Source organism: Macaca mulatta, chromosome 17 (assembly GCF_049350105.2).
Source record: "Macaca mulatta isolate MMU2019108-1 chromosome 17, T2T-MMU8v2.0, whole genome shotgun sequence".
In the NCBI taxonomy this organism is placed as follows: domain Eukaryota; kingdom Metazoa; phylum Chordata; class Mammalia; order Primates; family Cercopithecidae; genus Macaca; species Macaca mulatta.
Genome location: NC_133422.1, coordinates 28,762,188 through 28,790,016, shown reverse-complemented (window position 1 = coordinate 28,790,016; position 27,829 = coordinate 28,762,188). Strand labels below are relative to the sequence as shown.

The window sequence follows — 27,829 nt, the reverse complement described above, 5'->3', positions numbered from 1 at the left end:
CATTAGTTAGATTCTCATATGGAGTGCACAGCCTAGATGCCTTGTTGTGCAGTTCACAGTGGGGTTCATGCTGCTGTGAGAATCTAATGCTGCCGTTGATCTGACAGGAGGTGGAGCTCAGGCAGTAATACTCTCTTGCCCACCACTCACCACCTGCTGTGTGGCCCAGCTCCTAACAGGACACGGACTGGTATTGGTCTGTGGCTCATGGCCTGGGGATTAGGGACCCCTGTGCTAGGGTGCTTTAGAGTTTATGTATAGACCTTAACTTATGTTAACTTATTTTTTTTAAACTCAATCTCAGTATCATGAAGATGACTTCAGAATTCCTTGGTATGGCCATTGAATATCCTCCATTCCAGTATTCTCTTATTTTTAAAAATAAGTTTAATTTTTAGGTTATTATTATATGGCTATGTTAACAAAGTAAAGGAAGAGAAGTGAAACAGATAAAATAAAAGGTGAATACCTTTTCCCAATCTTGTCAATAGTTTCATACTTATCTTTTTGGATTTTTCCCTTAAACAGTTATATGTGGGTGAGTATAATTATCTTGTTTTAAAAAAATGGGATGATTTTACCTACCACGGCTTTTCTCTGCTGTTCTTCAGCCTGCTTCCCGCTCCCCTGTGTAGCATCCTTTGTTTAACTGTGTCTATGGTCAGACCATTTATGCGGCTTTCCAGTATTATGGCTGCTGAGTTTGGCTTCCATGAATGACCCACATCCAGAGCTCTACTGATGAACTTGTCAGTTTTCTAATTTTTTGCTGTTACAGACAGAGTTGTGGTGATTTTTCTGTGTTACTCTCTGTGTGTGTATCTTTGTACACTTATACAAGTATTTCTATAGAATAAATTCCCAAAGAATTTCTGGGTCAAGAAGTATGCTATTTAAACTATTGATAGCCATTGCCAAATTTCTCTCCGGAAAGTTCATGTCTGTTACACTTCTGGCACTGGGTGAAAGTGCCTTTAACCATCTCTCCCCAGGCCCCTAAAGTCCATTCCCCCTTCCCCTCCATTGTGTTACCCTGAAAAGCCCCAGTCTATGTCTGCCACCCTGCATTGCTGTGGGTCTCGATACCACCACAAATCTTGGGTTTGTAATTTGAGCAAGGCCTTCGTTTGTTCCTGGTCAGTACTTTTTCCTATGACTATTTGGAACCTTTAACACTCCTGTCAAACCTATGCCCAGCTCTGTTACTTTCAGGAGATGGGCCTCCTCTCACTCTCTGTATCCAAGGGACCGTTGCGTTCTGGGAAGTCCTCTGTTTTTAATCCTCTTTCCTCTTTCCCTCTCTTGATCCCGCTGTCACTCCTTAGTTTAGAGCTTCATCAGAGCTCACCTATTTGCTAACGAGAGAAGAAATGACCTCCTAAAGGTTCTTCCTGCCTCTAGCCTTATACGCTCTATCATCTTTCATACTGTGGCCAGCATTATCTTTCAAAAATGCAAATTAAATTAATATTTCAATGAGAAATTTATAGATGTACTTTCCCTGGTATGTTTTTTGTCACTTTCCCTCTGAGCTTTTGCCTTTCCTTCCTGTCTTTTTTTGTTGTTGTTATTGCCAGGATGGAAGGCTGGAGTATAGTGGCATGATCTTGGCTCACTGTAACCTCCGCCTCCCGAGTTTAAGTGATTCTCCTGCCTCAGCCTCCCGAGTAGCTGGGTTTACAGGCACGTGCCACTACGCCCAGCTAATTTTTGTATTTTTAGTAGAGACGGGGTTTCACCATGTTGGCCAGGATGGTCTCGATCTCCTGACCTTGTGACCTGCCCACCTTGACCTCCCAAAGTGCTGGGATTACAGGCGTGAGCCACTGCACCCGGCCTTCTTCTAGTCTTTCTACTACTACTACCGCAGATGTGTCCAGCCAGGCCCACCTACTTATCTTCTAAACTAGCTTCTAACACAGTCAGTGCCTTCTGCCTGGAATGTTTTTGCTCTCCTTCATCTTTCAGCTCTGCTCCAATCTCCACTTTTTGAAAAGTCTTCCTTAATCTTTCTTCCTGGAGCTAAAGCCTTCCTCCTTGCTGTTCTGAAGTGCCTTGATTATATCTATCGTAGCAAATAGATTATATCTATTGCTACTCATCAGCAAAAAATTTGCATGTATCTATTTCGCCTGTTAAACTGCAACCAAAAACTAGTACCTTTCAGAGTGTTCTGACATACAGTAGGTGTTTAATAATTGTTAGTGAGGCTCAACTTCCTCATGTATTAAACAGGCAAGAGTGACTTGCCCCAGACTATGTAACTAATAAGTCATGGAGTAGAAACTGAGCCCAATTCTGTCATCCCCTTCTCCAAAACAGCTTCTATTTGGAGATCAGTTGCAGGAGCACAGAGTAGAATATAGGTGTTGGAAGTATCTGATTTGTTTAGATGCACTGGTTTTTTGTCTCTTCCTTCTTACCAGCAGTTTAAAAAACTCATTCTCTCCCTTCTGTCCTCTCTAAGGTATATGGCTGGGGTTACAATGGCAACGGTCAGCTGGGCTTGGGAAACAATGGGAACCAGCTGACCCCTGTGAGGGTGGCAGCTTTGCACAGCGTGTGTGTGAACCAGGTACGTGCGGTGCCCTCTCAGTTAGTGGCTTCCTGGCCACCTTCCCTGCTCTAACTTGGAGAAATATTGGAGGTTTACTCTTTAGTCAGTCTTTTCTGGCAATACTCTGTGCCTTCATCTTCCACCTTTAATATTTTATCTTCCCTAACTTCCCACGAGGAGAAGCAAGACTATGGTGTTGGCAAAACAGCCTCAACAAGTGAAAAGAAACAATGGAAAAATTCAGTAGCCTAAGGTTTAGGCTTTTCTAATGCTTTTTTAATGTTCCAGCAAATGTCAGTCCATCCCTGATGATGAATGGGCATTCTGCAGAAGCTGGCTGTAGCCTTTAAGTAGATGTTCTCCCTGCCCTTCCTGTTTTCCTGCTAATGGTAACCATTTCAATTTACTTGCAGATTGTCTGCGGCTACGCACATACTCTAGCACTAACAGATGAGGGCTTGCTCTATGCCTGGGGAGCTAACACATATGGGCAGCTGGGAACTGGCAATAAAAATAACCTGCTAAGCCCAGCACACATCATGGTGGAGAAAGAAAGGTAACTTGGCTGTGCCATGTCTTGGGACTGTGTGTGCGATGTGGCCTTGGGGCTGTGTGTGGCAGAACTGTGGTGTTTGGCTTTGTGATTCTTCTGTTTATTAACATTCTCATTTTGGACAAAAGAGGTAAACTTCCCCTTTCCCCCTTCCCCCTTCCCTTCCCTTTTTGGGTCTCTGTCACCCAGGCTGGAGTGCAGTGGCATGATCTCGGCTCACTGCAACCTCCACCTCCTGGGTTCAAGTGATTCTCTTGCCTCAGCCTCCTGAGTAGCTGGGATTACAGGTGTGTACCACCATGCCCAGCTAATTTTTGTATTTTTTAGTAGAGACAGGGTTTCGCCATGTTGGCCAGGCTGGTCTTGAATTCCTGGCCTCAAGTGATCTACCCACCTCGGCCTCCCAAAGTGCTGGGATTATAGGCATGAGCCCCACTGCGCCTGGCCTATGCAAAAGTGTTTTGGGTAGCAGCCAGAATGAACATGAGATTGATATGATTCTTATGTAGCTCTCCGAAATAACCACCTGTGATTGATAGGTGTGAATGCATCTTGGTATAATTACTGCAGTCTTGCTGTTGCCCTTTTAGTATGGAAGACAAGTAGGGTCTATGGCCATGTTGATGTTTACGGTGTAATATAAACTTTTACTTTGAGCCAAGTAAAACAACTTTTAAATAAATCTGCTCTTGAAAGGACATTATCTGTTTAAATATTGCTTTGATGTAATGTGTGTTACTGGAATAGATGCTTGATGTTGTTCAGCCTAATTGTAAGGTCTTACCTTCTATGTCCTGGATGCTGACTTCTGATTAGGGGACTTAACCCAAGAAGCATACTACTAAGAAATGTAATAAGTTGGGCTTGTTTTCCTTTTGGATTGGAACATTCAGAGTCCGTGACCCCTCAGCCAGTGCTTATCAGCCCAATGAGTGTTCTGAGCTCTGGTAGGAGATAAGAGAAAAAGTTACATTTATAAAGAAATGGGCCAGGCATGATGGCACACACCTGTAATCTCAGCACTTTGGGAGGCGTAGGCAGAGGATCACTTGAGCCCAGGAGTTGGTGACCAGCGCTGGCAACATAGCGAGACGCTGTCTCTATAAAAAATACAAAAATTAGCCAGGTGTGGTGGTGCAGCTGTGATCTGGGAGGCTGAGGTGGGAGGATTGCCTGAGCCTGGGAGGTCGAGGCTGCAATGGGCCATGGTCATGCCACTGTACTCCAGCCTGGGTGACGGAGTGAGATCCTGTCTCAAAAAAAACAAAAAAACAAAAAAACAAAAAAAATGGCATTGAAGCCATCACATGTATTAGGGCATTTTGTCAGTGTCCACTTTCCTCATTTGCTTGGATTTGCTAGTCTGTTTTCCAAGTTTTCCTCGGTGTGATCTATCCTAACTCACAGTGAGCTGAGGATGAGAAGTGGCCATTTAGGAAAGGAGAACAGTGCTCTTGCCCTGATCTATTGCTTTTGTTTGTGTGACTTGGCAGCTAGTGTATCTGGAATCTGGACTGTTGTTTTCTGAGGTGTTGCAAGCATGAACTTTTAAATTTCCTCGTGTGGTCTGCTGTGGGCTTCTGTGTTCATGAAGTGACATGCATTTTTCTTAAAACTTTTCAGGGTGGTAGAGATTGCAGCCTGTCACTCTGCCCACACATCTGCAGCCAAGACTCAGGGTGGGCACGTGTACATGTGGGGCCAGTGCCGGGGTCAGTCCGTGATCCTCCCGCACCTCACCCACTTCTCCTGCACCGACGACGTGTTTGCCTGCTTTGCCACTCCCGCCGTCTCGTGGCGCCTCCTGTCTGTGGGTAAGAAAGTGCAAGGCCACCTCCACCCAGGAAGAATGGTACTACCAAGTGACCAGTTTTCCTGTGTCTTTGCTGGTTTTGGGATCTCTTAGAATGTTTTATTCTCTATTAGCTTTCATAGCTTCCCTCAAATTAGATATGCACAATCAAATGTATTCATATATTATAAAGTATTACCTTGAACTTTAAATTTTCTCTCATAAGTGCTTTTATTTCAATTGATATCAAATTTGCATAACATGCAATTAACCATCGTGAAGGGTGCAGTTTAGTTGCATTCAGAACATTCATAATGTTGTACATCCACCTTTTTTTTTTTGAGGCAGAGTCTCGTTCTGTCGCCCAGGCTGGAGTGCAGTGGCGCAGTCTCAGATCACTGCAACCTCCACCTCCCAAGTTCAAGTGATTCTTCTGCCTCAGCCTCCCAAGTAGCTAAGACTACAGGCACCTGCCACCACACCCAGCTAAATTTTGTATTTTTAGTAGAGGTGGGGTTTCACCATGTTAGCCAGATTGTTCTCGAACTCCTGACCTCAGGTGATCCACCTGCCACCACACCTGGCCTGCATCCACCTTTTATGTCAAATTCTAAAATGTTTTCATCACCCCAAAAGAAAGCCCTTATATGTTAATTTGTCACACTCCATTCTCCCCTCCCCCAGCCCCTAGCAACCACCAGTTTGCTTTTTGTTTCTATGGGTTTACCGACTGGATAGTTCATAGAAGTGGAAGCATACAATGTGTGACCCATGTGTCTGGCTTCTTTTACTTAATATTTTTGAGGCCCATTGATGTTGTAATATGTCTCCATATTTCATTCCCTTTTATGACTGAATAATATTCCATTATATATATACACACCATATTTTGTTTGTCATTTAACTGTTGATGGACATGTGGGTTGTTCCCACCTTTGACTCTCATGGGTAGTGCTGTTATGAATGTTCATGTATAAGTATTTAGGTAACCTGTTCTTAAGCACTTCTGTTATACTAGATTTCTTACAGAACTTGATATAATACCAATCAAAAATGAACTTTCTTTTTTTTCTTTTTTTTTTTTTGAGACAGAGTCTCACTCTGTTGCCCAGGCTGGAGTGCAATGGCGTGATCTCGGCTTACTATAACCTCTGCATCCCAGGTTTAAGCAGTTCTCCTGTCTCAGCCTCCTGAGTAGCTGGGATTACAGGAGTGTGCCACCATGCCCGGCTAATTTTTTTATATTTTTGGTAGAGACAGGGTTTCACCATGTTAATCAGGCTGGTCTGGAACTCCTGACCTTGTGATCCGCCCACCTCAACCTCCCAAAGTGCTGGGATTACAGGCGTGAGCCACCATGCCCGGTCCAAAAATGAACTTTCAAAAAAGTGAAAAACTGGCTGGGTGTGGTGGCTCACACCTGTGATCTCAGCACTTTGGGAGGCCAAGGCGGGTGGATTGCTTGAGCCCAGGAGTTTTAGACCAGCCTGGGCAACATGGCGAAACCCCATCTCTACAAAAAATAACCAGGAGTAGTGGTGCATGCCTGTAGTACCAGCTACTCAGGAGACTGAGGTGGAGAATTGCTTGAGCCTGGGAGGTCAAGGCTGCAGTGAGCTGTGATCGCACCACTGCACTCCAGCCTAGGTGACAGAGCGAGACCCTATCTCAATAAAAAAAGCGAACAACTTGTGGTTTTTAAGGTGACACATTAACCCCATCTTCTTTCTGTCTTTGTCTTTCAACTGATTTCAAAATCTTTTATTTCAGAAGGGCATCAAAACAGAGGAGTTATAAGGGGTAGTAGAATTTGGGGTGATCTTTGGTTACATAATCTGTACCTTTTCTGCATATTGTCTTCTTTAAGAGTCCATTATTGACTGAAAAAGCTAGGATGTCTTAAAGCTGAGTAGCCATTTACAAGGTGACTTTAATCTTTTTCTTTTATTTCTTGTTTGTTTTTGCCTTTTTGCTGGCATATTTAAGTTGTTCTTTTATTTATAAGCAGAGGGAATAAGTGGGTCATGATGCTCTGTGCTTGAAAATTAATGTAGTTCTTGGCAGTTAAGGTGTTTGGGTTGCTCAGCAATTGATATTGAAGGTTAGTTTTCTAAAACATGTCGTGCTTAGGTGTGTCAGACAGGTGGAGTCGTCCCATCATTAGGTGACCAGTCATGGGCATGGGGGCAAAAGGATGCTTAGGAAGAGTTAAGCTTGCCTTAAAGTGAAAGCAATCGAACACTCCCTTTCACTTCATTATGCCATGTTTTTTAGGGATAATAGAGTTTTTTTTGCAGTGAGTATTGTGATTGGAAAATAATTGGTTCGCTGAATGGGGCTATTTGGCTAGAATCACACGTGTATAGCACACCCAGCTAAAGCACTTCTGTACACATCTTCAGATTTATATGTACTACTTAACCTGGACTTGTTCTAAAAGGCTTCCCCCAGTTCTTATGTCTTACAATGGCATAGGCATTCTTTTCAGAACAAATGTCCTAACAATTTAAATGTTAAGTTTGGGAAAAATATGGTCATTGAATATATCCTCCTAGATCGGGGGTCCCTAAACCCCGGGCCATATGCCTGTACTGGTCCGTGGCCTGTTATTAACTGGGTTGCACAGCAGGACATGAGTGGCACTGAGCGAAGCTTCATCTGTATTTACAGCTGCTCCCCATCACTCACATTACCGCCTGAGCTCCACCTCCCATCAGATCAGCAGCGGCATTAGATTCTCACAGAAGCGTGAGCCCTATTGTGAACTGCACATGCAAGGGATACAGGTTGTGAGCTCCTTATGAGAATCTAATGCCTAGATGATCTGTCACTGTCTCCCATCACCCCCAGATGGGGCTGTCCAGTTGTAGGAAAACAAGCTCAGGACTCCCACTGATTCTGCATTATGGTGAGTTGTGTAATTATTTCATTACATATTACAGTGTAACAATAATAAAAATTAAGTGCACAATACACATAATGTGCTTGAATCATCCCGAAACTATCCCCCTCCCCGCCCTGGTCCATGGAAAAATTGTCTTCCACAAAACTGGTCGCTGGTACCAAAAAGGTTGGGGACCGCTCTCCTAGATAACTTCTTTCCCTTCCACCCACTAAAAGTCAAAAGTGTTTTTTCCCTCTCACTCTGTGATCTCAGCTGAGTGTTAGAAAGAAAGTCACATGGTGAATTCACCCCTCTGAGGAGGGTTTCTTCTCTGAAAGGACATACTATACTTGTTGCCAGGAGCAAAGAGGAGAAAGGGTCATTTCAGCCTAAGACTGGATGCAGAAGTTGAAGCACTGATGAGAAGTGTTTTTTTTTTGGATGGGTGGGGGTAGCAATCTAGACTCCTTGACTCCTGGCCCATCTTAGAGTGGTTTGTATTCTTTTGCCCGCCAGTGATCCAGGTTACAAGGTCAGTGAAAGCCTGACTTTTGAGAGGTTTTCCACCTTTCCTCCATAGCCAGGAGTGCTCTGCATTGCATGGGGTGGAGGGAGGGCTATCAGTTAAGGTCACAGGGCGTAGGTGAAAGATAATTCCTTGGGAGATTCTGATGATAAAGCTTGCAGATAAGCGCATTTGTTAAGTTTCAGCCTAGGTTTTAGCTGTTGTCCCTCCTCTAGGAGTTGCTCTGGTAACAACGGGCTACCAAAGGACCCAGGTTCATCCAGCCTTGGAAGCGGAGGTCTTTAATTAAGACACTGATTATTAACTCAGCTGTGGGCAGTTGAAAGCTGCTTCGTGTATCCATAGCAGCTTGATTCGATGCCTCATGAGGATCTCTGGAATTTAAAAAAGTTTCCCCGGCCGGGCGCCGTGGCTCAAGCCTGTAATCCCAGCACTTTGGGAGGCCGAGACGGGCGGATCACAAGGTCAGGAGATCGAGACCATCCTGGCTAACCCCGTGAAACCCCGTCTCTACTAAAAAAATACAAAAAACTAGCCGGGCGAGGTGGCGGGCGCCTGCAGTCCCAGCTACTCGGGAGGCTGAGGCAGGAGAATGGCGTAAACCCGGGAGGCGGAGCTTGCAATGAGCTGAGATCCGGCCACTGCACTCCAGCCTGGGCGACAGAGTGAGACTCCGTCTCAAAAAAAAAAAAAAAAAAAAAAAAAGTTTCCCCATTAGCCTTTTTCTACTTCTTTTCTTCTTTCATATAAAACACAAGAAAGCATTGCAGGAATTTGTACAAGTGCCTTTACTTCTCCTTGGAATAATACAGTTCTACTTACATATAACCATAACAGCAATTCTTATCAGGTAAGGTGATCGTGTGTTTTGATAAAACTGTTCCCTTCGTGTAGGCATTGTTTCTAAGTGAATTTGCTCTGTGTTTAGATAGTGAGTAAGGATTATGCATATAGTGATTTTTAGGGTTAACAGAGATGTTTAGATTCCAGATACTTAGGAAAGAGTTTCTCTGCTTGAGAACGTGACTGCTTAGCATTACCATTTAAGTGGTAAGTTTGTTTCTTGCACCTCCTTGAGTTGGATATGCTGACCCCTTGAAACTACCCCAAAGCAGAAAAAAGATAGTGTTTCAGTCAAGGAAAACTGATAAATTCTTAGTCTTAGAAGAGAACCACTCGTTTTGAGAGGGGGTTATCATATTATCATGAAGTACCTATCATTTTTTTCTTTAAAAAATATACATTTCTAATGTATAACTAAGCATATAAGATGGTATTTGGCCTTTCTAAATACCATCTTTTGGTGGTTTTCTTTGGTAGTTTATAGATGCAGGATACTGTTTTATTTATTTTTTTAAAATTTTTTTATTTTTTTGAGACAGAGTCTCACTCTGCCACCAGGCTAGAGTACAGTGGCACCATCTTGGCTCACTGCAACCTCTGCCTCCTGGGTTCAAGCAATTCTCCTGCCTCAGCCTCCCGAGTAGCTGGGACTACAGGCGAGTGCCACCATGCCCAGCTAATTTTTGTACTTTTAGTAGAGATGGGGTTTCACCATGTTAGCCAGAATGGTGTCGATCTCTTGACCTCATGATCTGCCCGCCTTGGCCTCCCAAAGTGCTGGGATTACAGGCGTGAGCTACCGCGCCCGTCCGGATACTTCCTTTAATACCGTAGAATTGATTTGTCAAATAAGGTATGAACTCTTGAAAAAAAAAAACAAGTGGAATTACCCACCACAGACATGATGATCTTTTTGAAGTCTTTTGAATCTTCAATCTGTTCCTTGAACTTTCCATGTTAATATATGTTTGTTGCCTTCAGAGCATGAAGACTTTTTAACAGTTGCAGAGTCACTGAAGAAAGAATTTGATAGTCCAGAAACTGCCGATCTGAAGTTTCGAATTGATGGAAAATATATTCATGTCCATAAAGCTGTTTTGAAAATCAGGTATTTTTGCATGAGCTCAGAGACATCAATAACTTTACTTTATTTTTGCCATTTCTATGTATTTGTTATTCCACAAAATGGGTACTGATAAAAAATAGCCTTGGTAGTAGAGAGAAATGTCACTACTTAATATTTTTGCAGATAGCCTCAGTCCATTTCATGTCAAAGTTTTTTGTGTACACTCATGGAGCGTTTTAGAAAAAGTGTACTGTAGGAGTTTAAGTATTTGTCTATATAGTTGTTTGTTTGTTTGTTTGAGACGTAGTTTCACTCTTGTTGCTCAGGCTCGAGTGTAATGGCGTGATCTCAGCTCACCGCAACCTCCACCTCCCGGGTTTAAGTGATTCTCCTGCCTCAGCCTCCTGAGTACCTGGGTTTACAGGCATGTGCCACCATACCCGGCTAATTTTGTATTTATAGTAGAGACGGAGTTTCTCCATGTTAGTCAGGCTGGTCTCGAACTCCCGATCTCAGGTGATTTGCCCGCCTCAACCTCCCAAAGTGCTGGCATTACAGATGTGAGTCACCGCACCCAGCTTACATTGTTTTTTAAATTAAGAATCTTGTGAATACTCATTTCCGTCGGAAAATTTGTTTACGTGGTTAAAATATGAAAGGTTGTTATTGAAAAGTGTATATGCCCTCTTTTAATTAAAGATGAAGCAGAAAACTCTCATAGGAATGCTTTGCTTCTGTTTCTAAGGGACATCCAGTTACCAATTAAAGAAAGTTCTAGGCTGGGCGTGGTGTCTCATGCCTGTAATCCTAGGACTTTGGGAGGCCAAGGAACGAGTATCACTTGATCCCAGGAGTCTGAGACCAGCCTAGGCAATATAGTGAGACACTGTCTGTACAAAAAATAGAAAAAATTAGCCAGGTGTGGTGGTGCGTTCCTGTAGTTCCAGCTACTCCGGAGGCTGAGGTGGAAGGATTGAGCCCAGTAGATCATGGCTGTGGTGAGCTGTGATCATCCTGGGTGACAGAGCTGGATCTTATCTCAAAAATGAAAGAAAAAGTTTTTTAGATATAGTTCCTTGTATAAATGTGAGGGAACTATGCATTTATTAGTAACTGTTTGCCACAAAGGTTGCCATTGCAGAAAAAGGCACATAAGACCATTAAATTGGCCATTTACAAGTCTTTTTGGAAATTTAGTTAAAAACCTGTTGGCAAAGAAATACATCTGAAAGGAACAGAAGGCTGGGCGCGGTGGCTGAAGCCTGTTATCCCAGCACTTTGGGAGGCCGAGACGGGCGGATCACGAGGTCAGGAGATCGAGACCATCCTGGCTAACAGGGTGAAACCCCGTCTCTACTAAAAAATACAAAAAATTAGCTGGGTGAGGTGGTGGGCGCCTGTGGTCCCAGCTACTCGGGAGGCTGAGGCAGGAGAATGGCGTGAACCCGGGGGGCGGAGCTTGCGGTGAGCTGAGATCCGGCCACTGCACTTCAGCCTGGACGACAAAGTGAGACTCCATCTCAAAAAAAAAAAAAAGAAAGGAACAGAAAAGCCCTATGTCATTCCTTACCTAAGGGAGTAAATATCCGAACCACAGTATGAATTGAAAAGATGAACTGGAACTGTTTCTGTCTGTGCACCTGTGGTCAGCCAGTCTATTCTTTTCATGTACAGTTTTCTGACCATGAAATCCATGATTGTTTCTTAGACAACTATTTCTTTTTTACTTCTGAGGTAGAGTAATTTTTTATGTAAGTGAAGTTTTTTTTTAGTATTCTGAATGGATTTTTTTTTTTTTTTTTTTTTTTTTTTGAGACAGTCTCGTTCTGTCACCCAGGCTAGAGTGCAGTGGTGCGATACCAGCTCACTGCAACCTCCACCTCCTATGTTCAAGCGATCTTCCAGCCTCAGCCTCCCAAGTAGCTGGGATTACAATCATGCACTACTGCGCCCGGCTAATTTTTGTATTTTTAGTAGAGACGAAGTTTCGCCGTGTTGGCCAGGCTGGTCTTGAACTTCTGACCTCAGGTGATTGAATCTGACCTGCCTTGGCCTCCCAAAGTGCTGGAATTACAGGCTTGAGCCACTGCACCTCGCCTCTGAGTGGATTTTGAAAATACTTTTTCTCTTTGTGCCATATCTCACTTTAAAAGAATTTAAAAACATGATTTTTAGAAAGATATAACTATGTTATATGTAAGAAATCCAATATTTAGAAATCATTTTCTCATGCAGGTGGCTTTGTACATGTAAATACAGTGTAGGAGCTGCTCAGGTTTTCTTGAACTAATCTGACTATCCTAGTGAATGTGTTTTATAAATAAGCTTGTAGCAGGCCTGGGAAGAGAGGAAGGGGAGCAGGCAATGCAAAAAAACAAAATAGGAGTGATGGCTGTTTTGACGATGAGTCAGAAAAGAAGAAAAAGTGTCAGATAATGAGGCAATAATCAGCTTGATGTAATCCAGTTAACATATAAAACAGTTTTAAGAATATACTTACTACATAAAACAAAAAACAAATGAATCATTTTAATGTTAATATATAGTCAAAAGTTTTGAACTGTTATGAATTTCTTTCACTTTATTGTTTAAAATGCATTTCTGTACATCATTTTAAAAAATAACAAAGGAGCAAAAAAATCTTGGGGCCCGTCAAATGGAAACAGTAGTGGAAGTGCTGGGTGCTTCCAGGCTCTGTGCGTACCTATTAGTATTTAATAGGAGATATGAAAAATGAAAGTGAGTGTATGTAAAAAAGGCAGGTACGAAAACCACTTGCATGTGGAATGTTTTTTGGGTGCTAACTGAAGGTCTGTGAGCCTGGTGTGTGCAGGCCCAGATATAGTAGTTAAGAATACTTTATTTATTTATTTATTTTGAGACGTAGTTTTTTGCCCTTGTTGCCAGGCTGGAGTGTGGTGGGGTAATCTTGGCTCACCACAACCTCCACCTCCTGGGTTCAAGCGATTTTCCTGCCTCAGCCTCCCGAGTAGCTGGGATGATAGGCATGCACCACCACACCTGGCTGATTTTGAATTTTTAGTAGAGACATGGTTTCTCCATGTTGGTCAGGCTGGTCTCGAACTCCCGACCTCAGGTGATCCACCTGCTTGGCCTCCCAAAGTGCTGGGATTACAGGCATGAGCTACCATGCCCGGCCCAAGGATACTTCTAATCTGTTCATCTGATTTTGTCAATTTAATTAGGTAATTTTTTTTTCTTTTTTAAAAATTGCTGCTGAACAAATAAAACTTTTGCTTTTCTGTTTTAGGTGTGAGCATTTTCGATCCATGTTCCAGTCGTATTGGAATGAAGACATGAAGGAAGTGATAGAAATCGATCAGTTTTCCTACCCAGTGTATCGTGCCTTTCTCCAGTACCTCTACACAGACACAGTGGACCTGCCGCCTGAAGACGCTATAGGTACCGCGGCAGCATTGGGATGGACAAGCCACATGGTCGAGAATACATCCCCTCATGTTCTTAGTCCTGAAATGTAAAAAGCTTCAGGTGTATTGACTTTAATTTGGTGCTTAAAAAAGATTTGACGTAGATGTCTTTAAAAATAGTATTGAGTAGTTATTATGGTTAATAGTTTTGGACTTAGTTTATGACCATAGGCTTTTTTGTTCTAATGTCACTGAAGGACTTCCTTTTTTCTTTTTTTCTTTTTTTTTTTTTTGTTAATTTATTTTTATTTTAAGTTCTGGGGTACATGTGCAGGATGCGTAGGCTTGTTACATAGGTAAACGTGTGCCATGGTGGTTTGCTGCACCTATCAACCCATCACCTAGGTATTAAGCTATGGGCTTATTTTAATTTTCTAATAGTGAAGTATAAGTTGCTCATGCATTTAGCATTTTAGAAACAAAATGAGGACTGAAATTGCATGTTTTGCCCTTTCTTTGTACTATTGAAGAAATTGTATAAAGTAAATATAGGAGAGGTGTGGAAGTAGAGGAGGCAGACAGTAAAAAAGAGAATTTATTTACTCAAATTCAGACCCTTGTCCACTAAGAAACTTCTAATTTACTTATACACCTCTGTTCACCAAAACAAAATCTCTATGTATGGAAAATAATTATAAATTTGATTAAGCCTTTCACATGTCTTACTTTTAGGTCTTCTGGATTTGGCGACATCTTACTGTGAAAACAGACTGAAAAAACTTTGTCAGCACATTATCAAGAGAGGAATTACTGTGGAGAATGCCTTTTCGCTATTCTCTGCTGCAGTCAGATATGATGCAGAGGTAACATAAACAACCAACAGAAACCAAACCACCCTTAACTCCCTTCATGCTCGTCTCCCCCTCTTCTCTCGTGAGACATGGAAAACGATGAGTCACTTCACTTCTGTTTAGGGAATCAGTGAACCCATTGAAAACTGAAATCTGCCCTTGCTTCTTAATTCCCTGTTCATTGTTTCAAAAGTCGTTGTTCCTCTACTTCCGTTTCTAAGTAAGACAGGAAACGAACCAAGGTCCTAGCAGCTGTCCTGCAGGTTGGAACATAAGGTGCCACACTAACTGGACTAACAAACAGCATATTTTAGTTTCAGGTCTTTCTCAGTGTCAGCATATGTGTTTACTTCAAGACTCACCTTGCTGTCTTCCCACCTCGGCCCTGTCATAAGCTGGGGATGCGTATGATTTGTATCTCTGTACGCTCTGCAGTTCTATCAGTGTCTAATTATAGCTCACAGTTATTTACCCGTTAAGAACTTGCTGTGGACTCCTTTTGTTTTTGCACTGGGTTGAGTTCTTAATCTGGGATTCACAGATCTCTTGAGCCTGTGAATTAATGGGCTTTTGGGAGTCTGAAAGTTTGTGTGCATTTTTTTGAAGAACCAAAGCATCAGACTGTAAGCTCCTCGTGAGTAGGAACTGTTTCTCATTCATCTGCATACCCTATAGTGCCTGGCACATATTAGGCACCTGATGAGAAATGTTTGTTGAACTGAATGAAGATAGTACCTTAAAGGAAGCATTGAGGATGATCAGTGAGCTAAAGGCGGGTATGGTTGGTTTCACAGATTCAGAGAGAGTAAAAGGTAGAGAGCAATAGCCTTGGAATTTCAAAATGTCTAGCTAAGGTATGCGTGTAGAATGATACAGTTAGCCTATCCTTGCAGACATTTTGTTGTCATTTGACAAAGCAGAATATCGGGTATCAAGGAGTTTATCAAACACGTGCAAAGATCTGCAGCTCTGTCCTTTGAGGAATAACAGAGGACAAACTTCATCACACTTAGGGATTAAAGTTGACCGCGATGTTTTCAAAACGTATCCTATTTTTGTTTGAGGCTATATTATGATTATAAATGTTTGATAAGGTCAAATATAGCTGACTTTGTCTGCAGCCCGACTGTGGATGGAATGATGATCAAAGTAAATCATTTCTAATAGAAAATGGAGGTATGGTTTTTTTCCTACCCTTCCTGTGACACCCTGAACCTCTTGATTAGAAATGCTGTTTCTTTAGATTTTATTTCCACCTGGTGATATAATTTTAAATTGGGTCAGTGCCTTTTCTGTCCATTTGGTGACTGGTGTTAGAATCCTCTCTGGGCCTCTCCACGCTCCTCCTCCCTGTTAACGAGTTCCATACTCAGGATCAGACCTTGCTGACTAACACCAGTGAGAACAACCTGGGCAGAGGCAGATGTCCCAGCTCAAGTTGCTGGAAACTTCTTCCTCATCTTCAGCTAAGATCTGTCCTAGGAAGTTTACAGAAAAAGCCTTCTGCTGCTGCTTCATGTGCCAGCAGGTCATTTCCTTCACTAGTTGTCATTTTTCTCATATTATGTATAAACACGATGAAAACTTCCTTTAGAAAGACTCCAAATACATGTGATTCCCCAGAGTCTGTCACAGTGTGGGCATGGAGCTGGTGCTCAAAAATGCATGTTGAATTAAATGAATGAGTGAAAACATTTGAAAATACCTCACCATGAAGGTGTGCTTTGAAAAAATAAATGGCCAGGCTTGGAGCTCACGCCTGTAATCCCAGCACTTTGGGTGGCCAAGGTGGGCGGATCACTTGAGATCAGGAGTTTGAGACCAGCCTGGCCAACATGGTGAAACCCTGTCTCTACTAAAAATACAAAAATTAGCTGGGCGTGGTGGTGCATGCCTGTAATCCCAGCTACTCGGGAGGCTGAGGCAGGAGAATTGCTTGAACCTGGGAGGCAGAAGTTGCACCACTGCACTCCAGCCTGGGCAACAAAGTAAGACTCTGTCTCAAAAAAAAAAGTTTAAAAAAACTTAAAATCCTACAAATATTACACATTCAATGTAGAAAAATTAGAGAATAGAAAGAAGACAAAAAGAAAGAGTCACTTCTTTATTTCTAGGGCATATATATATGTGTGTGTGTGTGTGTGTGTGTGTGTGTATATGTTTACAATTTATATGTAATTTTTTTTTCCTGGTGATACAGGGTCTTGCTCTGTCGCCCAGGCTAAAGCATAGTGGTGTGATCACAGCTCACTGTAGCCTCAACTTCCCGGGCTCAAGCAGTCCTCCTTCCTTCCCAGTCCAGGAACTGGGACTACGGGCGTGTGCCACCACACCCAGCTAGTTTCTTATTTTTTATTTTTTGTAGAGACAGGGTTTCATTATGTTGCCCAGGCTGTCTTGAACTTCTGGGCTCAAGTGTCCCTCCCACTTCAGCCTCCCAAAGTGCTGGGATTATAGGCATGAGCCATTGCACCAGGACTCTTTCTAGGGTATATTTCTTAGGTTGTAATACAAGTTACATAATTGACTAATGTGCTTTTACATTTTATTTCCTTAATAGTATAAGATATAGTGAGTATATGAATGAAGTTCTAGAGTACAAAATTAAAACCCATAGCTGGGCACAGTGGCTCATGCCTGTATTCCAGCTACTCAGGATGCTGAAGTGGGAGGATTGCTTGAGGGTAGGAATTTGAGACCAGCCTGGACAACATAGTGAGACCGCCATCTCTTAGAAAGAAAGCCCTCTTATTGTGTTTATTAGTTGATTGGAAGCTACTGATGAGTCAGGTTAGAAATTGACTGCAAAAACTATTATTTTTAGAACTCAACTTGGAGATACTAGATGACTTTGCCTTCGTTTTGTGGGCCAAACTGCTAGGAAGATGGAGACTACCTGCTTCCAATGTTTATTCTCTTTCTACGAAAGTATCTGAGGTTCCTCCATGCCCCCTTTTGACAAGATAGCTTTGAAGCAAATGTACACACAGTAAAGCAACAAAAATGTATGGACTCAGTAGTGACAGGGAGTTTCAAAAGTCAGTTGATGATTGTAGAGCCCTTGCTATGAACGTGTTATCAAACTGTCCACAAGTTTTATTAAGAAGCACTTGACAAAGGAACATTGAAATATTCCTTTGGTGCAGACCTGAATAAGTATTGACATCAGGGAGAAAATGTGGATAAAACATTGTTTCAAGATAGATCAGTCGCACACTGTAAAGTGATTCTTTTCAGGAAATTTTTTATTTTTATGTGTATTTGAACATTAAGAGAAATAGCTGGGAAGTATTATTTGTTTAACCGGAGTAGAGAACTTTCCAGAAAATCCTATGTGCTGAGCAACTTATATCTTATGATCTTACTTTTGGAGGGGAGCAATAAACATGAGCCCAGGAATCTAATTCTGAAGTTGCTTGGGGGTCTGAGTACTGGACAGCTTGGTGCTAAGGCTTGGTGGCCAGCATTTTTTTCTTCTTTTGGTGGCCCAAATTAAAAGTCTTCAATCAGCAGTAGGCTGACACATGTTTTTTGCGTAATGAGATAAATTATGTTTTTCCCATATGGTAGAATGTTTAAGTACATTTTGAAAACAAAAAACTTCTTTGATTTGGAATATTTTGTACTTGGTGTGCTATAACATGAATTATAGACTGACAGTTTTGGGTTTTATTTTTGCAGTTACTTTAACAACAGGTTGGACAGAGTTAGATGTGGTTCGTGATCTTGTGTCATCTGGGATGTGTCTTGGGGGAAGCTGTAATGCCAAGGCACCTGCTCACCCTGGTTAGGTGGTCTTCAAATTATTAACATTCAACTAGTTTAGCTTTGGAGTTTTAGGACGGGGTAAGAACTCCCTTAGAGGCTGCATTAGCATTTTTAAAAATGAGGGTATTAAGATAATCAATTCTCTGTGTTTTGTTTTGTTACTAAAGAAAATTTGTGGAAAGGAAAAACAACTTATTTTCAGAATGTATATATTGATTGGAATAGTTTAAGTGTTGAAAGATTTGGAATGATTTATAAATTATTTCAGGAGAGCAGTTTTTATTTTTATCTTCTTTGCTAATGACAATAAATCTGGTATTTTATCTCATTTGCGTTAGAACACTTTATAATCATTCCACCATATAACGTCATAAACAGAGTTTAGTTTCTAATACCAAGAAGACTGTATTAGACCCTTCCATTTTTATGCTCTTCACTTCCCTATCCCATGGGCTGTAAGAGGACTCTTTCATTCTGTCAGGAACTTTGTTCATCTCCTGGTCACATGATCCTTCTTGTCCTTCTTGGAATTGTTTTATTTAAAGCCCAGTTAGAAGTAAGAAGTCAACTATAACCATCCCTGTTATAGTTGACTTCTCACTTGGGCAAGAGTTGCATTTTCTTGCCTGTGTTATTGAAGATTTGATCCTTTGCAGAATGAAAGGAACAGATTATGTAGATTCTTATACTACTAAAGAGAGGTTAAGTCAGAAGGGCATTTGTCTAATTCGCTCATTAAGGGCAAACCGACGGTGGGCACTGGTTGCTAAGTGGTTCTGCTTGACTGTGCCACTCTCTGGTGAACTTGCAAATTCAAATGTCCCTCACCACGTGCATTCAGGGCTTCCTTTTACATAGATCTGCCTCAACCAAGGTTTAATTAGTTACTACACAACCCAGATTTAGATTGTTTTCAGCATTCTCTAGTTTGACTTTTAATGTTTGGAACTTTTTAATATTTATTGCATACCCAGATACCTCAGCAGTTCAAACTAATTGGAGGGGAAGGGAAGGCAGTTTGATAGAACCATTTTCATGAGTATGTAAAGTGAATTGTGATTAGTGGCACCATTTGTATACCTACATTGTGTATAAAACTTCTTTTTTTTTTTTTTGAGACGGAGTTTCACTCCTGTCTCCCAGGCTGCAGTGCAGTGGCACGATCTCTGCTTATGGCAACCTCTGCCTCTTGGGTTCAAGCGATTCTCCTGCCTCAGCCTCCTGAGTAGCTGGGATTACAGGCATGCGCCACCATATCCAGCTAATTTTGTATATATATATATTTTTTGGTAGAAACGGGGTTTCTCCATGTTGGCCAGGTTGGTCTCGAACTCCTGACCTCAGGTGATCTGCCCACCTTGGCCTCCCAAAGTACTGGGATTACAGGCATGAGCCACCGTACCTGGTCATAGAACTTCTTAAAGTTTATACTCAAGGTATTTGCTGCACAATTAGTAAGCTGAATAAACTCACTTTAAACTCACTTTTTCATATACAGTAGAAAGATCTTGAGTTCTACATCAATAGACACAAACTGATGAGGTTTGATGCCAGAGTTCACTGCACTCTTCCTGCGAATTTGAAATTATGTCATTAAAATTTAATACTTAAAGATTCTTATCTGATATATTATATGATTTAAATAACTTTCTGTCGTTATGACTGGCTACTTCCAAAGTTATGTGTGAATAAAGTTTTCTGTTTTTGATAACTAAATTTTAAAATGTGACTTTTATGTCCCTGTGGAATATAATTTAGTCCTGAGAGCTATTTATTAATCATTGGGTGATAATGCGAGGCATAGTGATTTTTCTTTTTTTTTTGAGATGGAGTCTCGCTGTGTCGCCCAGGCAGGAGTGCAGTGGCGATCTCCGCTCGCTGCAAGCTCCGCCTCCCGGGTTCACGCCATTCTCCTGCCTCAGCCTCCCGAGTAGCTGGGACTACAGGCGCCCGCCACCACGCACGGCTAAGTTTTTGTATTTTCATAGAGACGGGGTTTCACCATGTTTGCCAGGATGGTCTCAATCTCCTGACCTTGTGATCAGCCCGCCTCCACCTCCCAAAGTGCTGGGATTACAGGCGTGAGCCACCACGCCTGGCCGCTTTTTCTTGAATAATAATCTGAGAGGGAATGCTTTATTCAGTTTCACATTTTAGTTTATTTTAATATATGGAGCATTTAGTTATGCATTTAGCCCACTGGGAATCTCTGATTAAAAACAAGAATCCAGAGACTGTGCTAACATCCTAAGTGCATTTCAAATTATCTAGAAAACAAACAAACGAAACAGCAGCTGGCTAGCACTCATTAGCTGTGGTTTATCTCTCTTTTTTTGTTTTCTTTTTCTTTTCTTTTTTTTTTTTTTTTCTTCAGGCTGAGTCTTGCTCTTTTGCCCAGGCTGGAGTGCAGTGGCTTAATCTCGGCTCACTGCAACCTCCCCCTCCTGGGTTCAAGTGATTCTCCTGCTTCAGCCTCCTGAGTAGCTGGGATTACAGGTGCACGCCACCATACCCGGCTAATTTTTGTATTTTTAGTAGAGACAGGGTTTCACCATGTTGGTCAAGCTGGTCTCGAACCCCTGACCTCGTGATCCACCCACCTCAGCCTCCCAAAGTGCTGAGATTACAAGCGTGAGCCACCGCGCCCGGCCTGTGGTTTATCTCTTAATGGTTATGTGACTGGGTGGGTTTCTGGAGTTTACTTTGGGTATCTTTTAGCCAGGGACAGGAGGACCCTTAGAACAAGGAAATCATTGTTTGCCGACATCTGTGCTGAGAGCAGAAGAGGGGTCTCTCCATGTTCGTGTGGGCCCCTTCCACTCTGTCTAACATGCCCATCTCGTGGTGGCTGGAAATGTGCGGCCAAAACCTGCGGTTGAAATGTTGTCGAGCTTCTGGTTCGATAGAACCCGGAGTAATGACCTTCAATTTAGAACTTACCAGCTAGCCAAGTTATAATAAAGTCAAGCTATTTGTGATAAGAGCTTTTAGTGTAATTTCCTTTTATATATTGAGTCTTTGCATGCATTTCAGGTGCCTGATCGATTTAATAAATATATATTCCAACATCCTAAGGGACAGACTGTTAAAGTTTGGCAGGAGATGAAAGGGTGGATTAGCATAGGCAGGGATTGATTTTGAAATGGTTCTGGTGTACCACTTGTGGATGTTACTCCCCTGAATGTTGGTAATTGGTGACTTCTGTTTGTCTGACTGAAAACTAATCTGTGTAAATATACTTCTGTGGGATTGACTTTCTGAGATATTAGTGTAGTGGAAGTTGTAGTATTATTATTCTTCATGGCTTTAAAAATAAAGTCATTATTAGGAGAGCGTAAAAGTGAATTTAAGGTGAATTTTTTGGGATTTTCTTTCAGAGCCTCTGCTCTGTCACCCAGGCTGGAGTGCAGTGGGTGCGATCTTGGCTCACTGCAACCTCTGCCTCCCGGGCTCAAGCGATTCTCCTGCCTCAGTCTCCCGAGCAGCTGGGATTATAGGCACCCATCAGCACACCTGGCTAATTTTTGTATTTCTACTGGAAATGGGGTTTCCCTATGTTGGCCAGGCTGGTCTCGAACTCCTGACCTTCCACCTGCCTCGGCCTCCCAAAAGTGCTGGGATTACAGGCGTGAGCCACTGTGCCTGGCTGGGATTTTCTTTTTAATGTGCCACTTTAGGTTGACCATACCTCTTCATTACCTTTCTGCTTCTTAAACTAACCCACAGCTTAATTCTTTTCTCTGATGTCTTGAATGTGACAAAACACATTCTGTGGAATAAAGTGGCATTCATTCTGCCTTTTACAACGGTGTCTTTGACTATAACTAGATTATGTGATAATCGTGCAGGAAATTCTTTCCCCTGTAGGTCTTGTGTGTGTGTGTGTGTGCATGCACGTGTGTATGTGTGTGTGTTTTGAAGAGTCACACTTTGAGTTAGGGGACCATTGCTCTTACTGCGTTGAATAAATGGTATGTGTTTTTGTCACACCTACCTGTGGTCACCTTTTTGCCTAGTTTTAGGTATCTGGCCTCTCAAATATCTTTTCTGGGGGAGGGTGAGAGGTTTGGGGTGAAGGGCTTAGAGAGAAGTGATTCAATCAAAGTTGCCTAAAAAAGCCCTTTTTGTTTTTATTTTTGTTGTGTGTGTCCAGGATTTAGAAGAATTCTGCTTTAAGTTTTGCATCAATCATTTGACAGAAGTTACACAGACTGCAGCATTTTGGCAAATGGATGGCCCTCTGCTAAAGGAATTCATTGCTAAAGCCAGTAAATGTGGAGCCTTTAAGAACTGAAGCGCAAGGCTGCTGGGTTCTGTGTGAGTGCTCTGGGGCACTGTTGAGGATGTGTCCGGTTTGTGCTCTACGGGTGATGTAATTCTGCAGGTAAAAGACCATCAGGTTGTTTTTTTCCACATCTGGGACACAGTTGTCTGTGTAAGAACATGTCAAGGGTGTATGGCTTTTCTTGAGCCCATTTGAAACAACTCTTGTTTCCAGATAAGTGTATTTTAAATGTGACCTTTCTTAAATTTGGGCTGGTACATGTAAAAGAGTGAAAGTTTAGTCGTTTTTGGTCTTGTTTTCATTTTTGATTAGAGGAACTTCTGAACTTGGAAAGGGGAAGTTGGCAGCAACTCTCCTGGGCCACATATCAACCATCTTCTGACAGCAGGAGCAGTGATAGTTGGGGGATTGTGAGATGAATGGAGAGGCCCCATCGTGAATTAAAGATGCTGACCTGGGGATTGTTAAGTGCTGTCTTAGTTGCTAGCTTAGTAGCCTTACTGTGAAGGAATAATTAAGATTGTTTCAGACTTTTGTTTGTGTGCTTGTGTTGACTTTTTTAACTTCAAGATATATCAAAGTAATATTCAGTTTAACGTAAGTTAAACCTATTGAAATGATAATTATGTAAAGATAAATTTTCTAGGTTAGTCAAGATTTCTCTTAAGATTTAAGTGCATAAAGAGTAGTAATCTAGAAGTATCTGTGACAAGTTAATAATGAAAGAAGTTTGATGAAGGTGAATATTTTATAAATTAGAATCTCCACTACTTATCCAACAGTGTTTTATTTCATTAAGGTAGAGCTTGAGAACTCAAGTTCAAATTGTCCCCCCCCACCTTCTTCTATAAATGCAAACTTAAGAGGAAAATAATGATATACATACTCTTGCCTTCCTAAATTATGGCTGCTGAATCATCATATCTACAATATATGACTGGAAGAAGTGGTTCTTCAAGTCAGCCCTCTTACAGGACTTAATGGAATTTGCTTTATCTACTTTAGGTCAAATCCATCACACACTGGCTTATTTGAAACTTTATCATCTTTCACTTTTGGTTTTCCTCTGTTTTTAAACATCGTAGGTATAACATTTAGCACAATTTCACCTTGAAAAAGCACCCAAATTACGGCGTTCCTGAAAAGATCCTATTAAAAGACGGTAGTTGTTTTGAACTGGTTATGAAAGGTGACTCTGGGGTGTGAGAGTGTTCAGCTGTGAGTTTCATCATGCGTGTTCATTGAGCTTGCTTTAAGAACAATGTTTTGCTTTGCTCTCTGGTCCATGAACTCATTTCCATTGGAGTGAGCTCCCTTAGTGAACTTTGTCTCCTGCTTGGAAGGTCTCTCTTCTGAACCTGGAGCCTGAGTACATTTTCAGAGCCAAATTACAAGTGGGTGAAGACATGCTGCAGTTACTATTTTTAGCAATGTTTTAAAATTTGTGTCTGTTGGGGTGGGAAGGGGAGTGAGGCCTCAAAGATAGGAATTCATTGATAGCTGAAATAGAGACAAGCCTAGTAGCTCCAGCCCCCTTTTCTTGACCATATCACAAGTGATTGAAGCCCAGTGAATTATTCTGTTAGAATTCATTCTACAACATGATAGAACCTTTCTTACTGGGTTCAGAAATGCACATTGATTTGTGCTGTGATGGGTGGTGTTTGTAACAATCACTGTTGTATAGGCTTATGATCTGAGCAAAATGTGAACTTTAGTATGTTTACTATTGCTCTTACTTGAAAATTTTTTTTTTCAAAAAAAAGCACAAATTAAAGTAGTAAATTCATATCCATAGATAGTTCATTCATTCTACAAATATTTACCAAGTTCCTAATATAAGTGAAAGACCACTTCTCATGTTAGATTACTAAGTCATTTGTGTATGTGTGGCAGTGAAGAGAACAAGTCCTTCAAAAAGCATTTGATCATCTTTATTTTTTTTAAATACACTCTCTTATTTTTCTACTTTGTTTTGTTGTTAATCATAGCAGGATATGACAACTCTTATTTGAACTGATTTTTTCATCTAATATAATAATGGAAGCCAAAGTATCATATTTCTTAAGATAGCCCTAAATGTACTCTTGAACTTCTTACTGGAACAATGTTTGATACTCTAGTATATAGGCTGTATTTATGTAATATTTAGAATGACATGTTAATAAACAAAGTAACATTAAAACAGGCACGTAGAGTTGTGTTTTTCACTGAAAATCAGTAGTCTGCAGCCCTAAAAAGGAAAGAAATTCTGACACATGGTACACAGAGATGAACTTAAGGATATTATGCTAAGTGAAAGAAGCCAGTCACAAACAAATACTATGTATGTGATGCCACTTGTGTGATGTTCTTAGTCAAATTCATAGAGACTTAGTAGAATGGCCATTGCCAGTGTCTGAGGGGAGAGGAGAATGGGGAACTTGTTTAATGGATACCGAGTTTCAGTTTACCAAGATGAAGTCCTTTAGGTCAGGGGTCCCCAACCCTCAGGTCACAGACCCATATTGGTCCCTGGCCTGTTGGGAAGAGGTCGCACAGCGGGAGGTGAGTGGCGGGTGAGTGAGCATTACTGCCTGAGTTCCGCCTCCTGTCAGATCAGTGGCAACATTAGAACATTAGATTCTCATAGGAGTGCAAACCCTATAGTGAACTGAGTATGCAAGGGATCTAGGTTATGTGCTCTGTATGAGAATCTAATGTCTGAGGCAGTACAGTTTCATCCCAAAACCATCCTCCCCACCCCCCACCAACCGCCCCATCCCACGGTCCATGGAAAAATTTTCTTCCATGAAACCAGTCCCTGGTGCCAAAAAGGTTGGGGACCGCTGCTTTAGGTGGATGGTGGTGACGGTTGCACAAAAATGAATGTTTAATGCCACTGAACCATATATTTAAAAATGATTGGGATGGCAAATTTTAGGTTATATATATTTTACCACCACAACAACAACAAATCAGTAGTGTGATTCTTAATGGGTATCAGGCTAAAAATAGGTACACCATGAACATGTCAACTGCTTGATTCTCAACTATACACAAACACATATCATAGAAATCTTTGGATTTTATTCCTGCTGAAAGGTAGTACAGTTGAACTGGCACAGTAGAAAAATGTGTCTGTACCTTTGGGGGTACTTACATGAAGGGAAAGACATATTCTTTATCCTCAAGGAATATATGAATTATTAGGAGAGAGGGAGATAGGTTTAGGAATTAACAACACAATGAGATACTTATAAAGAGCTTTTCATAACAGTCAGTGAGAGAAAACCAAATAGGATGATGTGGTTTGGCTGTGTGTCCCCACCCAAATCTCATCTTGAATTGTAATCCTCAGGTGTTGAGGGAGAGACCTGGTGGGAGGTGACTGGATTATGGAGGCTGTTTCCCCCATGCTGTTCTCATGCTAGTGAGGGAGTTCTTATGAGATCTGACGGTTTTATAAATGGCAGTTCTTCCTGGGCTTTGCGTGCTCTCGCTCACCTGCCACACGTAAGACAGGCCTCTTCCCCTTCTGCCACAATTTTAAGTTTCTTGAGGCCTCCCCAGCCATGCGGAACTGAGTCCATTAAATGTCTTTCCTTTATAAATTACCCAGTCTCTGGTATTTCTTCATAACAGTGTGAGAACAGACTAATACAGAAATAGGGTTACACATGACAAGCAGTTAGTTGTTCTGAAGATAACACTTGTGTTGGATAGGGGAAAATATAAAGTGTCCTTTTAGCTCATCTCCAAAAAGTTAGAGGCACAAGCAAAGGCTTAGAGATGGGGGCTAATGAGCCTTCCAGAACTTACCATAATTAAGTTTGGTTAGAATGGAGAAAATAAGCTAGAAATGTTGGCAAGGGGAGTGTGTGTGGGGGTGTGCATGTGTTTTACATTTATTTCCCACAGTGCCAGACATTGTGCTCTCTGCTTCACATTTTATTTACTGTCCATATTTTGTCCCATAAGGTAGGCAGCATTATTCTCAGATTAAATAATCGGATTCAAGTTTTTCAGTAGTGACATAGCTGAAGTTCATACTCGGGTCCGCCTTAGAGGTTGCCCAGTAGCCGGCCTCATGGCCGCGAAACACGTGGTGCTCCATGATGCACAGTTACTTGCTGTGAGTCACAGCTTAAACGTGAAAGTAAAGTGGGGGACAAATGTTTTTTTTTAAATAAAGATCATGACATCAAAATGATTAGTCAGATAAACTTTGCTAAGATGGCTGGGCACGGTAGCTCACGCCTATAATCCTGGCACTGGAGGCCGAGGCAGGCGGATCACGAGGTCAAGAGATCGAGACCATCCTGGCTAACACGGTGAAACCCCGCCTCTACTAAAAATACGAAAGTTAGCTGGGTGTGGTGGTGCGCGCCTGTAGTCCCAGCTACTTGGGAGGCTGAGGCAGGAGAATTGCTTGAACCCGGGAGACAGAGGTTGCCTAGGGGAAATCTATTCAGAGGTTGTTGGAGGGGATCTTCGCTTCTCTAGTTGTTTTTTTTTTTTTGAGACGGAGTCTCGCTCTGTCGCCCAGGCTGGAGTGCAGTGGCCGGATCTCAGCTCACTGCAAGCTCCGCCTCCCGGGTTTACGCCATTCTCCTGCCTCAACCTCCCGAGTAGCTGGGACTACAGGCGCCCGCCACCTCGCCCGGCTAGTTTTTTGTATTTTTTAGTAGAGACGGGGTTTCACCATGTTAGCCAGGATGGTCTCGATCTCCTGACCTTGTGATCCGCCCGTCTCGGCCTCCCAAAGTGCTGGGATTGCAGGCTTGAGCCACTGCGCCTGGCCACTTCTCTAGTTTTTAAAATGCTCCACATGATTCTGATGTGTGGCCAGATTTGAAATCTACTGGTTTAGATTTTGTCCCTAAGATATAAGAACTTAGGCTAGAGCTGCCGATACAACAGGAATGGAATGTTCTTTTTCATCTCCTGCAAATATTTTTCAAGTACTTATTTATTACATGTCAGACACTATGCTGGAGACTCAGTTTAAACCCATTTTGAGATGTAATATTATTGCAAGTCAGAGTACCACGGTAAAAAATGAGAACTGTGAATGTGAAGTTTTCAGGGGTCAGACATGGTAGTGTGGGCATAAAAACCAGAACTGTATATTATTAGGCTGAGAAAAATGTTAACTGTCAATTTTATTTCATTCTTGCATACTCCTGGTAATGTTCTTATTCAGAGTCCAGTTTAAAATTTAGGTATTTGTTTTGAAGATGATGAATCCCAACATGATAACTATGGCTGAAAAGGGATTTTTCAAAAGCAGACTTTGTGACACGAAAACAGGCAAATTTGGTACAAGTAAAGTA

The 27,829-nt window shown here is 41.8% G+C and overlaps 1 protein-coding gene across 4 annotated transcripts in view; it reads left to right on the top strand.

The window, feature by feature from the left end:
* Positions 1-24,703, top strand: part of RCBTB1 (RCC1 and BTB domain containing protein 1) — a 54,165-nt gene extending 29,462 nt beyond the window's left edge. For 3 of the 4 annotated variants that reach the window (XM_015120905.3, XM_015120904.3, XM_077973621.1), the window contains 7 exons: positions 2,468-2,575; positions 2,971-3,113; positions 4,734-4,924; positions 10,137-10,263; positions 13,493-13,644; positions 14,343-14,473; positions 22,383-24,699. In XM_015120905.3, the coding sequence (XP_014976391.1) occupies positions 2,468-2,575; positions 2,971-3,113; positions 4,734-4,924; positions 10,137-10,263; positions 13,493-13,644; positions 14,343-14,473; positions 22,383-22,523 (993 nt within the window). In that variant the 3' untranslated portion in view covers positions 22,524-24,699. 4 annotated transcript variants of the gene reach the window in all.
* Positions 24,704-27,829: the final 3,126 nt, after the last annotated feature.